Source organism: Rhopalosiphum padi, chromosome 4 (assembly GCF_020882245.1).
Source record: "Rhopalosiphum padi isolate XX-2018 chromosome 4, ASM2088224v1, whole genome shotgun sequence".
NCBI classification, from domain to species: Eukaryota; Metazoa; Arthropoda; class Insecta; order Hemiptera; family Aphididae; genus Rhopalosiphum; species Rhopalosiphum padi.
The window spans coordinates 965,125-979,709 of NC_083600.1; the positions used below are offsets into that span (position 1 = coordinate 965,125).

General features: G+C 25.0%; 1 protein-coding gene across 7 annotated transcripts in view; it reads left to right on the forward strand.

The window, feature by feature from the left end:
* LOC132929159 (cell adhesion molecule Dscam2) overlaps positions 1-14,585 on the forward strand; it is a 68,338-nt gene that overhangs the window by 43,146 nt on the left and 10,607 nt on the right. For 6 of the 7 annotated variants that reach the window (XM_060994295.1, XM_060994294.1, XM_060994297.1 and 3 more), the window contains 11 exons: positions 2,361-2,452; positions 10,686-10,752; positions 11,144-11,284; positions 11,340-11,519; positions 11,638-11,949; positions 12,005-12,304; positions 12,372-12,665; positions 12,725-13,132; positions 13,189-13,350; positions 13,415-13,708; positions 13,776-13,895. In XM_060994295.1, the coding sequence (XP_060850278.1) occupies positions 10,698-10,752; positions 11,144-11,284; positions 11,340-11,519; positions 11,638-11,949; positions 12,005-12,304; positions 12,372-12,665; positions 12,725-13,132; positions 13,189-13,350; positions 13,415-13,708; positions 13,776-13,895 (2,266 nt within the window). In that variant the 5' untranslated portion in view covers positions 2,361-2,452; positions 10,686-10,697. Of the gene's footprint in view, positions 1-2,360; positions 2,453-10,670; positions 10,753-11,143; positions 11,285-11,339; positions 11,520-11,637; positions 11,950-12,004; positions 12,305-12,371; positions 12,666-12,724; positions 13,133-13,188; positions 13,351-13,414; positions 13,709-13,775; positions 13,896-14,585 lie in introns of those variants that run through there. The other variant, XM_060994293.1, reaches the window with a different exon arrangement.

Genomic DNA, 14,585 nt, shown 5'->3' on the forward strand with positions numbered 1-14,585 from the left:
GCGCCTGCCAGTAAATGTAATAATATATGTTTATTTTGTTTAACTTGATTTGATAATAATTAATAGTCCAAAATTTATATCCTCATTCTTCCTTCCAAAAAGGCTGAGTATAACACTTAATGAATCAATACATTATCAATTTTATTATTAAAAATTTGTAATTAATTAATAATATTTAAGTAATATATGTATATATATATATTTGTGCACTTGTACGTGTAGTTTATCAACGTCAATCATCATAAATATAAAATAGCATACAAACTTAATGGTATTTTTCCAAGAGCCAAACAATAAACACAATTATATTACTGTAATAAGGAGATTTAATTAACTTCTTTTAGAAATAAAATCAGAAAATCAGTGTAATGAATATACTAAAAAGACTTTAATAAGTTATAATAACTGTTCATAATATGAAAGGATACGAGTATGTATAGTAATATAATCGTATACATTATTATTTAAACCTACCATAATATATAGTACCATTATATTAACATAATCAACATAGATCCAATGCATCTACCTATAAGGCAATACACGGGAAACCACTTAAATTAATCAACCAAAGGTTATCTCATGTGTTATTCCTAATTAAACTACATACTTTATGAAAAGGATGTTGCTCTTTATAAAAAGAGCTATGCCTTTCATTTTTCATGTAAATTTGAAAGCAATAATTATTAAACTTCTGAATCATTTTTATACTAAATATAAAGTATAATTACAAATATAATTATCAGTATAGACACATAGACCTTACATAGTTAATTAAAAATTATAATAATTATCTTAGATAATAATCCAGGGATAAATTAGGCCAATACTTTAAGTATAAAAAAATAACTTAAATGTTGAACAATATGATAGATGTTTTAAATATAAATGTAGATCAACATTAAGATATAACCAATGTAACTTCAAATTGTAGAACATTTAATTTAATTATCTGGTCCTTGTGATAAAAATTTTACTAAATTAATTATATTGTCACGTACCTATAATAATTGTAAATAATGTTAAAACCATAATTCTTTCCAAATTAAATTTGTTTTGTAAAATGTATAATTTAATGTCGATAAAAATACAACGTACTAAATCTCAACAAGAAAAAAATTATATTCGTACTCTTGATGACGCAATACCATACAATTATATTAAATTGTTTCTACCAAAACCGGACATTAAAACGATTCTCAATCCCGGTGACTACCCTCCATACTTTTCGCTAGAGCTGTACAAATCGGTGATCCGAAAATAAACCACATCGATAAATTAATGTATCTTACAGGAATACCACCGCGTTATTTTATTATTATTATTTTAATATAAACGATAAAAGATTTGCTGTCCTGATAAAGTTTAATATTATTCAATACTTGTGGACTGTAAAAAGGCTACCTATAACGATGTATATATTATATAATATAACAGACACAAATATACATTATTAACAGTGACATCAACGATGCATATTATGTATATATTCTTAGTTTTATCACGTGTATAGTACGTGGAAAATCGTTTAGCTCACAGTTTTCTGTACAGTGCTTGACACCCGTCGCAGGACGCAGACCCTTTGGTCACCCTTCACCGTAAGCGACAGGCTTCGTGCGCTACGGTGTATTCGCTGTACGCTCCGATAGTTCGTAAAAAAAAAAACAACATGCCTGGATTTCCGTCATGGAACATCGCGCGTCTGTCTAGTCAAACTGTCAAAGGTTAAAAAAAAAAAATCAAAAATAATTACATTTCTGCCCGATTTTGTTCCATAGCAATATCTATTAGATCTTTCTTTTTTATATTATTATACGATACCGTGTAATATGTATTATGCATGTTGTTCACCGCCCCTCAATCACCCACACGTATTTTTTTTCACCCAGTGACTCTAAAGATGTCATTTCTACTGAAGTATTTGAATTCTACAGTAAAAACGAAATTGTGTTGTACAGCATAGTCGTAAGCTAAGGTACATTGTACCAATAAGCTATTACCATTGCAAGCGTGTACTATGTAAATCGACTACGACCCACAACGTTGTTAGGAACTTGTAGTTGTATAAAAATAAAATATATAATATATATTATTATTATCATACTTTTACGGATGTTGTTTTCAAAAACATTTTACACGTTTTCTAATGTATTTGAGAATTCGATTCAATACATCATCGTTAGTCGTATGTATTTAGCAATAACTATAATAGTTATTAAAAATACCTAAAGTATAATTACTAGTAATACAAGGATATTTAAAATTATAGAATATTACATGTGAAAACGGCCTTGAGCAACAAATCCATTCATACCTGCTAAATAGATGTATAATGATAAATGTTTTTTTTTTGTTTGCAGTTATTGTTATGACCAACAACATGGTTCTATGGATTTTGCTGATGAACTGTGCACCATTCGTATACATAGTTATCTAGTTATGTATAGTCGGTGTAAGTACAAAATATATCGGAGTATATCTTAAAATCTTTGCTTTTACTATCTATACGAACTTCTTATAGTAATCAACTTAAATTCATAAGTAGAGTAATAAGGTTAATGAATTAAAAACGCTTTCAACTAATTTGATTAAAATATACTAAAAATTGCATTGGAAATATTTTTAAATAATAAATATATATATATATATATATAATATTATTTATAATACAAAATAAACAATATTTATTATGTTTATAATTTAAGTATTTAAACATTGCTAACATTATTACATTGCATGGGTTTTTTAAGTCAACGAAGTATCTGTAAATAACATAACAAATATTCCTATACTCGGACTAACTTTTTTCAATACCAGTGATTGTAATTGAAGCGTATAAGTAATCAATTAATCAAGGAAATTGAATTATTTGTATTACTACTCAAATCTTCTGATAATTCCTCTATATTGACTGTATTTCAACATTTAAACCTGAAAATTGGAAATATTTTAACTAATATATACTCGTTATATAAATGTATACTGTACCTACTGTTACGCTTACTTAATTTTTATTTTTTAAATTATACGAAAATTAGAGTAATATCAAAAAAAAATATGTAGATATAAATTAACAGTTTTACGAAATACATTTTAAGCTCAAGAGATACAAATCCTATAACTTCTCTGCCCTATTCATACTCTATTATATTGAAGTATCATCTGATTGTAGCGGTTTGCCGTCAAGGATTGTAATATAATTATACTTACGACGGCGGTAGAGGTTGTCACGTCTATATGCTCTACTGACGCTGTAATACAACATGTGATATTTGATTGTAATTTAGTTTGTTTCTTCCAACACGTGATTTTTAGTTGTATGATTTTAGATTTTTCCAAATCAATAAGAAAGTTTTAAATTTTTTATACCAAACATAAAAAGCGAGTATAGTATAATAGTATTGATGAATACTATTTTTTATGCAGTTCGTAGTTGTGGTTAGAATTCTGGCTAATTTATACATTTGAACAAATAATTGTATCATAAAAACACACGTAGCATAGGTTATTTGTACAATATAAAATATATCATTGAAAACAAGTAAAAAAATATCAAAAATTATACCAATATTTGTTTTATAAATAATAAAAATTACATTTTTCTTTATTATATTGGAATTGAATGTGTGTGGATGTTAATGTATTTTAAGTCAATACATAAAATTAAATTCGTCAATTGAAATAATATAATTTTGATTTTTGAAAATGTTTAACTGGATTTCATATTTGTTGAATAAAATATTTTTATAATGTGTTTTTTTTTATTTGCCTAAGGCATTTTTTATAAAAAAAAAAAATCCTTCAATCTTCATCATTGAAAAGTAGTTTCTGGTAGAAAATTGGATCTAGTTGATACTTTGTTGGTGATAAAAAAGGTTAAAAAATTTCAGTACTTTTCGAAATAATCGGAAAAAATATTGATGGAAAACAGGAATTTTTGACGAGACCAGTTTTTAACGAAATTGAATTTAGTTGTAATTCAAAAATGAACAATGAAGAAACTTGCAATTCATATTTATTTGAATAGTTTCTATTAATGAGGTATTTCAAATTATTTTAGCTTTTTTGTACTATTTATAGACATTTAAAATTTCCTACTATTTTTAGTTTTTTTCGATTTACCAAGGTAATTATGATAATATGAACGTTCGGGATTAAAAAAACTTAAAAATTGATTACGTTTCTTATAAGTTGTTTATACAGAAATTTAAATATATAATCATAATAATTTTTATAATAGTTTAAAGTAAACATTTTTATTAAATACGTCAAAATTACGAAAATGCATAAATTATTTTGTAGTTAAAAATACCTAATATAAATGCTTTTTCCTGTAATACAATATTTTTTATAAATCATGAATATAATGTGATATGAATATGTTTTAGTCATTTTTAATTTTTTGTTATTTTATTTAATTATTATGTTATTAGATATTTAAAGTTCAAAGTTTAATAACAATTTATCCTCAAAGGATTTTTGTTATTCTTACTTTATATTTTTATCAAAAAGCATGAAAAATTCTACTTTTATTCGAACTTATATTATAAGTTTCCATACTCAATAATACTTTCAAAATATTTAGACTGTTCTCAAACTATTTAGAGGCATTTTAAATCTTCTAATTTCTAATTTTTTTTTTTGTTTTTCTATAAATTTTGATCACAATTTACGTGCTTAGTCAAGAAAAACAATTCTTATTGCATGTTTCGAGTAATTAAAAATAAGATATCTTGTAAGTTATGTAATTCTAACAATTTAATAATATTGAAAATACATAACCACAATTTTGTATTGCATTTATTTTTTCTTATAAAAAGATATTTACAATTTTACAAAAATATAATAAGAATATGAGAAATCAAGGAGGTACCATAAACAATTGAAGGCTTACCTAAAGGAAAAGATAACCATTTTAACAAAAATAAATAATAATGATTTCGGTTATCACTTATTATACTCGTATATTATTATTTTAAAAATATTATTCGTATATAAGCTTGAATATTCTTGTTATTTCATCTATTATCATTTACTATAAACAATGATAGTTTTTAAAATTTGAAATTATTTATTTTTTATACCACAAACATTTTCACTCCGTTCAATTGTATATTATATTTATGTTTACTTAGGTTTTAACAGCTATCTTTATAAAACACTGTTATATTTATTAGTTATTATTTTATAATTTATGTATTTATATTTTTTTTTGCAAAAAATTATTTCAATCTACTATATTCATAATAGAAAAATAAATTACTAATAGCGTTCAAATATCATTATAAATATAAGCTATATATATACCGTCCCCGAGCAAAATCATTTTGCACCGTATACAATGCTTTATCATTCAATTATAATTTAATTATAATAATATATAATAATATAACTATAATTTAATTATAATAATATCTACTTAGTACCTACTAAATTATATGGTACACTCAACTGATTCTATAATATATCCAGTAGAATGACTCCTACGACTTTTTTTTAATAATATATATTGATTGCTTTCAAATATCTCAGAAATAATCCCGCAATAAAATATCAAACATAAGTAGGTTGTAAGATCGTTTAGACCATTTCAAACTGTTTCGAATCGTACCTTTGAGAGCAATTCCAAACAATTTCAAACATAAAATGTTGTACGTGTTTAGTTTTTGAACACAATTCATAATAATGTTTGGTTGTGAGTGATTTTATTGACCAGTGAGTGCAAATATGCATTTAGGTAATAGAAACTACGCATATGAGTTGTTGACAAATATAAAATAATAGGTATAAAATATTTAAACTCGTCAATTAATATATAATATAATAAACATTTTAGGTATTAATACTCAAAACAATATATTATTTAATATTAATTTTATGTTATGACCAAATTCCATGATTTATCAAATTGATAGAAAACATTATACAACATTATACACTGTATAGTGGTTAAAATATGTATACAAATTAAACTAGATTCACAACAACAGAAAAGATATTTTTCATCGTTGATTTATAACTAATAGCCCTCCATGCATAACAATACAAACTGGTCAGGGGATTGCCCACAAGACACTCGTTTTAACCACAGTATAGAAACTTTCCACTAAGGTAACCATTTACAGTTTTTCTGGGACATTCTTGTCAAATCCGTTTCCATTGTGCGTCGAATAGACATTGGAATCCAAGTTTATGCCTTTTTTACGCAGACTAGAGTGACATATTATAGTTGAAAGTTAATCATAATTGATAAAATATGTTCTGGGCCATTTTCTGTTCGGCCAATGAACAAAAAGATAAGAGACTTTTATGTTGCTTTTCGGTTCACAAATTTACCAATTGAATTATAATATTACTGGCAATTATTGTTAGTTGTTATACTTATAGAAATGAGGATTAATTAAGTTATATTATATATTTTATATGAATTATATAGCACTGTTCTCTATACAGTAGTGTATATAACGGTATACATTTCATATAATATAATATATAATTTCATTAGTAAACACGAATCACTACTAATATTTAGAGCGAAATAATTAAACATTTCAAATTTGAGATATATTTTAAACGCTGGGCCTTTTGATTCATATTAAATTTTATAATTAATATAATATTTTCTTTAATTACAAGTTATTAATTCTCGATGAAAACTTTAAAAGCTAGCCAAATTTTTCTTGTCTAAAATGTCTAAATTCTAATTAAATTCGACACCTAATACCAATATCGTACGTTGAATTTTATTGAAAAATTCTCAAATAGAAATTATGGTGAAAAGAATGTTAAAAAGAATTTTATTATTAATACCCTAAATTAAAATCATATTTTTTTAAATTAATAATCAAAGATAATTATGAAGAAGTATGTATGATGTATCTATCCTACTAAATAAAATGTGGGCTCAACAAATATATAAAATAATTGAAATATGGCGAATCAATTATAAATCATGAATAATAATTCAGAATTATTAGTTGAAAATACACTCATATAACAGATATGGTTAAAATACAATTGTTACATTATTTTATTTATGAAATGCTAATTTATCAGTTAACATAGTTCATGGAAACATTAAATAACCTTTTTATACATTTCAATATTTTTTATATTAATTGAATTTTTATAATTAATTAATATAATTCAATTAGCATTTTATATTGGTTTATTTTATGATTTCTTTTGTTGGAAAGTTTAGTTAAGTCATATATGAATGAATTAAAAAATTATTCATACAGACAAATATTAATTTATTTCGTCGGCTTGACTTTTATATGTTAAAACTAAAATACTACAGTTTCTACTATCAGTTATTTTTTATGTTATAATTATAATATCTAGTTACAGTAGATTTTAATAATTGTAGACATATGTAGAATATTCATAAAATAAGAATTTTTTTAAATAAATACATTATTAAGTAAAAATATACATTATACTAATTACATATATGTATATATTTTATTTTACTTTATTTATTTGTATACAATTCAGATTTTTTGGTTTGTCTAAAATTTTAACCAAAATACATAAATGTGTTGCTTTATTGTGTTTATATAATTTTATTGAAAATGTAATGAATAATTTTCGAATGTACTAAAACAAAAAGTGCATGTATCGAAATAAATTTTAAATTATTACATTTTAAGATTTAAAAATAAAACAAATTTAGTTCCATGAAAATAAAACAATCGTTATATATAATTAAATCTAAAACTTCTTACTGGCTTTAAAATAAAATAACTTGCGTTATTTATTACGAATACTAAATACTAATTAATCTCAAGCGAAATCAGTGTAAAACAAATAAAAAAAACAAGTACAATTTTATAAATTTAAGTTAAAAATGTATTTGAAATTTTCACTAGATTCCTGTTTGATTTAAACGTATCGTTTATCTTTTAATGTTTTTACTGTGATAAAATTTGTTTGTAAAGCCATAAAATTTCTTGAAAACGAAATTCAAATATTTACTTTATTCTACGAGTATTCATTTATCAAATATATTTTAAGCAGTTATGCAGACATTTTCACATATTTATTATTCAAAGGTCATTGACTTTATGCCCGATTTTTAACATATTTTTTTATACGATTATTGTTAATTTATCGAATTACCTTTCCGTTTATTTTTATTTAATAAATCCTATATTATTAATTAGTTATTATCGACTAATAGATACTTTATTAATTCTTTTTTTTAGTTTTATATGTTTTTCAAAAATTCTTGGTCAAATACTATGAAATGTGAAATAATATATTATTATTAAACAACACACTGATATTCACTATTATTATTATATTATAATGATACAATACATTTTATGAGTTAAATAATTTTGATTTTGTAATCTGTATTTCAGTTTGTTCGAGCTCTAGACTATCAAATATTTTTGTTTATACGAGTTTTTTTAATTAATTTATAATTAAAGTTTGTCAAAGCAATAAAAAAAAACTACGACTTTTTATTACATTTCTGTTATATTATTAAACGTGATCAAATTAGTTAAATAGAATATTTATGAGATAGAACATCGTTGTACAGCATTGCTTTATCACAGTTAAATTTGTTTTCCTCGTATACCTTTCTGTGTAATATTATAATAATATTTGTTCTGTTACCACAACATAGTTATCTTGTTTCCGTGAAATAATAAGCCATAAAATATTCTTTTATTCTGTATCTATTCTGGTTTAGAACTAACATTTTAAGTAAGCTTAACATATTATAACATATTAAATACTAATATTACATTGAAATTAGTGGAACTATTAACTTAAAGTTATTGAAAATATTACATATACACGAAATGATCTTAATATAATTTATAATATGGCATGTTAAAACATCAAAATCATGCCTATGAAATTATAATAAATTGTATAATGGACCGTATTTCGCGTAAATGTAATAATTTAATTAAATCAATGTATTTAATACTTACAAAAAGTGTGTTATCCCTAAAGAGATTGTTATAAACCCCCAATAGACAATATATATTATACCTGTATATACCTGTATTTACTTTTAAAATTATTTTTACTATTAATGTTAATACCTAATCAAGTCTATTTTATGTTTATTTATTTTTTTTGTAACATAAAATTTTCATATTGTAGTATTATACTATTATGTTATATTTCATACACTGTGCTTGAACCTTACATGGGCGTTTAAACAAACAATAATATATTATTTTTTATTTAAAAATATATATTATATTTACATATAACAACGTTACAAAATCTTCTTATTTAAATAAAGTATCATTATTATTATTTTTTTATTGTTTTATACACAACTTAAAGACAGGACATCATTTTATTTTGCAATTTAATTACATATTATGTTCATATGTATAATTTTCTATTTTTAATAAATAAATTCAACAGTTGTTTTTAATTTAATTGATGGATGCCGCATTGTATGTGAAATAGATTAGAAATAAATCATTATAAATTAGATCTAAGAATATTACGATCATAGACTCCCGTTTGATCCCGCACTAATCCCTATTGTTATTTTATAAATAATTTAAATATAAAAATTGAAAATGAACTAAATGGTTTATTTTATTAGTGTAATTTGTATAAATGTAAACAATTTGTGTTTTAATTTCTAAAAATTATTATTAGGTATGATGTTTAATTTGAATAGTTATTAATTAAAAAAATATATTGCAGCTTTATATTGATGAAATAAAACAAATATATAATAACTAATAAATCTAAATGAAACTATAATTATAATACTAAAATACAGATGATTATTGGATAATTTATTATAAGCAAACCACAAACGTATTATTTGATTTTTATATTTTCAAATTTACTTCAATCAAAAATTAATTACATTTATCATCGATGCTTATATAATTCTATTAATATAATAGTTTTTTCATTTAATATAGATAAAATAAATCGAAACATTTTACGTACAATTAAATAAATTGTATTTAAATTAATATATTATTCATTTCTGACAACGCATAATTAATTTTAAATTAAAAGTTTGAGAATTGAATACATACCATATTATATGAAACCAATTAAAAATATTATTTTGAATAAAAAACAAGAAAAATTAAATAAATTAAAGTTTAGTAACTTGGATACAAAAGTTATTAATTATATCTTTTTATTTAATTGCGGAGGCTCTAAAATCGTAATTAAAATATTTTGTGTACATGTATATTGTATATAATATTATACCTATACCTATTTATGCAACTATTATTCAAGTATTATTATTTTATTTATTTTATTATTACCTTTGGTAATTAATACGTATGATTATTAAATGAATACCTAAATCGTTAAAGTGAATATACCCTATGTAAATATGTAATGTAATTATTAATTATGTTTAATAATTAAAAGACGTACCTATCAGATGTGCAAGAAACATAAAAGAGTGAATTATATAGAAATAATGATGACACAATAATAGTAATTACTGACTAAAAATGTATTCAGTTATAATGCTGAAATGAATTAATTAATACACAAGTTCTACATATATTACTCTATAAATATTGTGATTTGATTCCAAAACAATTTAATCCCAAGTGTTGTGATACACATTATGTAATACACATAGGATATGTTAAATCTTTGCATAGTTTACTATATGAAAATGTACTTTTCAATTACTATGCACTTTAACAATGTTTACATTTCAGAATGGATTGATAATGAAGTCTGTGTGCCTACATGTCAGTTACTATATCTTCACCATCCTTTTATCATGTAAGTAGTCTGTCACAGTATAATCTATATAAATGATTATTTCCATACTAATGAGACTCAAACTGAACGTAATAACTAGACTAGCCTAAACGTTAATTGCTTTAAACATTAATCAATATTCTGCGGTGGGATTTCCACGGTTGTAGTTATGTTGACAGGAAATTACCCGCAGTCAATTTCTTTGGGACGTCATCGAAGTCTGAACATCCTTTATCAATCCATAAGCCGTTTTTGCCCACCAACATAGTACAACCAATTAAAAAACATTACAAATCACTAGATGGTTTTAGACATCCATACATTTTAGGCCAATTTAACATCTTACGTATTACATAATATTCTTATTGCGTTTAAAAATTCAATTTATATTTAAGAAATGGCGTATTTACAGTGTGTCAGGCGAATAACGAACTAATAGGACCAACATTTCGTCTAGTACCGCCGTTCAATGTCCAGTTCTCCAACGATACTGGTATCAAAATAGATTGTACTGCATTTGGTAATCCTACTCCACAAGTACAATGGTACTTAGGTATGATTGTGTCATATTCAATAAATATTTGTTTCTAATTATATATAATTCATAGAGGACGGAACAAGGGTTATGACAATACCAAAAATCAGAGTGGTACATCAGAACGGTAGTTTAATATTTCTTAGTTTTGGCCCAAGTTCTTACATGCACGATGTACACAGCGCACAATACAGATGCAAAGCTAGTAATGCAGTTGGTCAAATTATTAGCGGAGCAGTTCATATTAATGCTGGTATGATCATAATTTTTTTTTAAGTTATTCATTACTGTACATTATAATTTATAATGCATCGGAAATAGATTTTAACCATATTTTAAATTATTTTAATAAAAATAAACATAATTTTCAGTCATGAATCAAAATTATGACGTCCAAGTTTATGCTGAGTATGTCAGTACAGGAAATACAGCGTTATTGCGATGCCATGTTTCTGCGCATGCTTCTAACTATGTAATGGTAACGTCGTGGACACAGGATGATATAATTCACTTTTATCCTAATGTTGATTCTGGTGGAAAATATCTGGTACTAGGGAATGGTGATTTATATATTAACAATGTTGATTCTAGCGATGGATTTAAAAGTTATACTTGTAGAACTGTACATAAGTTAACTGGTGAAACTAAAGCTAGTTCGTTTCCTGGACATATAACCGTAAATGGTAATTTAATTATTTTTTGAAATGTTTTTTCGATATTTATTAAAAGTAATTTCAGACCCTACTGGAAACCAACGACCAAGAGTTGTTGTGGAAACCGATAGTAGAAAACAAGTTAAAGTTGGTGAAGATCTTACACTATCTTGTTTATCTCAAGGATTCCCTATACCAACATATAGATGGTATAGGGAAAATGGAGACGTACTTAAAGCGTTAGCGCATGATCCACGCTTATCGGTACCCATTCCTGGCCTTCTAAAAATCGAAAAAATTCGTTTAGACGATGATGGAAAATATGTTTGCATATCAAATAATAGTGTTGGTGAAGAAACAGTTCATCATAGTGTTTTTGTCACTGGTAAATTAAATCCTTTTTTTTTTTTTATAAATTATACAAAATATTAATTGTAATTTATCTTCTTAAGAACCCCTTTCAGTGAACATACTACCACAAAAAGTAGTTGGATCTTCACTTTTAGATCCTAAAAAGTCAGTCCAATTTGTATGTACAGTAAATGGGCATCCAATCAATAGAATAATGTGGTATAAAAATGGACAACCCTTAATGCAACTAAATGGTAGAGTACGCGTGACATCATCACTTCATAAGCAAGTATTGATGTTATCGCCCTTGAATAAAGATGATCAAGGAATGTATCAATGTTTTGGAACAAATGATTGGGATATGGCTCATGATAATACTCAACTGCTACTTGGAGGTAAACAAAATTAATAAGATTTAATAAAGTTTAATTTAATTGTAATTGTGAATTAATAGATATTGGACCCGAACTTGTGTATTGGTTTACCGAGCAAACTTTACAACCAGGGCCTTCTCTATCATTAAAATGCGTTGCATCAGGAAATCCTCTTCCTCAATTCACTTGGACTTTGGATGGATTTCCTATACCAGAATCAAATAGAATTTTAGTGGGCCAGTATGTTACTGCACATGATGATGTTATCGCTCATGTTAACATATCTTCATTGAAAGTGGAAGATGGTGGAGAGTACACGTGTACAGCACATAATGAAATAGCACATGTTTCACATTCTTCTAGAATAAATGTTTATGGAGTTCCTTTCGTTAGGGAAATGCCAAGTGTTCACGTTGTAGCTGGAAAGCAACTTATCGTTAAGTGTCCTGTAGCAGGTTATCCAATTGAATCAATTAATTGGGAACGGGGTAAGGAATATCATTTTAAATTGTAAATCATATTTTTATTTTAAATTTATTTTTAGATGGATTAACATTACCAGTTAATCTTCGACAAAAAGTTTACAGTAATGGAACTCTAACAATAGAACAAGTTCAACGGCAAACCGATGCTGGTACTTATACTTGTCAAGCAAAAAATCATCATGGCCATTCTTCAAGGAGAGATGTTGAAATTCAAGTTTTAAGTATTTATTATATCACATAATTCAATTTTATATAAACTCATGGTTTTTATTATTAAATTTTCAGTTCGACCGAAAATTTTACCAATTCCTCCCATGACTAATCTTTTAGCTGAAGGTATGCGTGCAGCAATTTCATGTCAGATTGTTGAAGGCGACCTTCCTGTAATGTTTACTTGGACAAAAGATGGCGATGGCGTAAACAATGGCTTAGGGGTGGGAACAGCTACAAGAAATCATGATGAGTATTCGTCATCGTTAATTATAGATCGTATCACTGCAGAACATGCAGGAAACTATACGTGTATAGCAACAAATTCAGCAGGAGAAGAGAAATTTACCGTACCCCTAACAGTCAATGGTAAGAAATATAAATTTAAATTGTATTTAATATTTTATTTATAATACATAACAATTAATGAGTTTAGTTCCTCCAAAATGGACAGTTGAACCTGAAGACACCAATGTGGTTATGGGCTATCCATGTATGTTACATTGTCAGGCAGAAGGTTATCCCACACCAACAGTAGTTTGGAAAAAATCTTTTGGTAAGTACTTTATATTTTTTTAGTATTATAATTAATTTTTATTTATCATGATTAGTGAAAAATATTTTTATTATAAGAATATTTATTTCTCAATTATTATTTTGAGGATTATATAAGAAATTTTATTCGGTGGCACCTATCTTGTTAAATTATGTTTGATCTGATATTTCGATAATAATGGTCCAATGACTAAGGCTGAAAATGTATCCTTAACCTAAATACTTGTGATATATAGAATAGACTATACATAATATTGTCGTAAAGTTATTAGAAATTAAAAAAAAATCTATCATGGTTGGACATTTATCAATATAATATAATATAAGGTTATTAAAAAAATTAATTCAATAATATGCTGTTAATAGAACAACGAAATATACATTTTCACGTTGTTTATTGTATCTGTATGTATACTAATATGGTTAGATATTAAATTGCAAATCTTCCATGAGTCGTATACATTAATTATATGAAATATCAAGAATACATATTAAATCATTAATTCATTTAAATATTACAAAATCTAGGAAATATAACAACACGATGACAAACATTACATTTAATTATAGGATGAGCTTTATACACAACACCAGTAGAACTGAATACAACTTTACTTTATCCAGTATTGTCAAAAAATCTAGTTACACAAAATATATTTCATGGAATATTGCTTTGTATGTTTTACGCTGT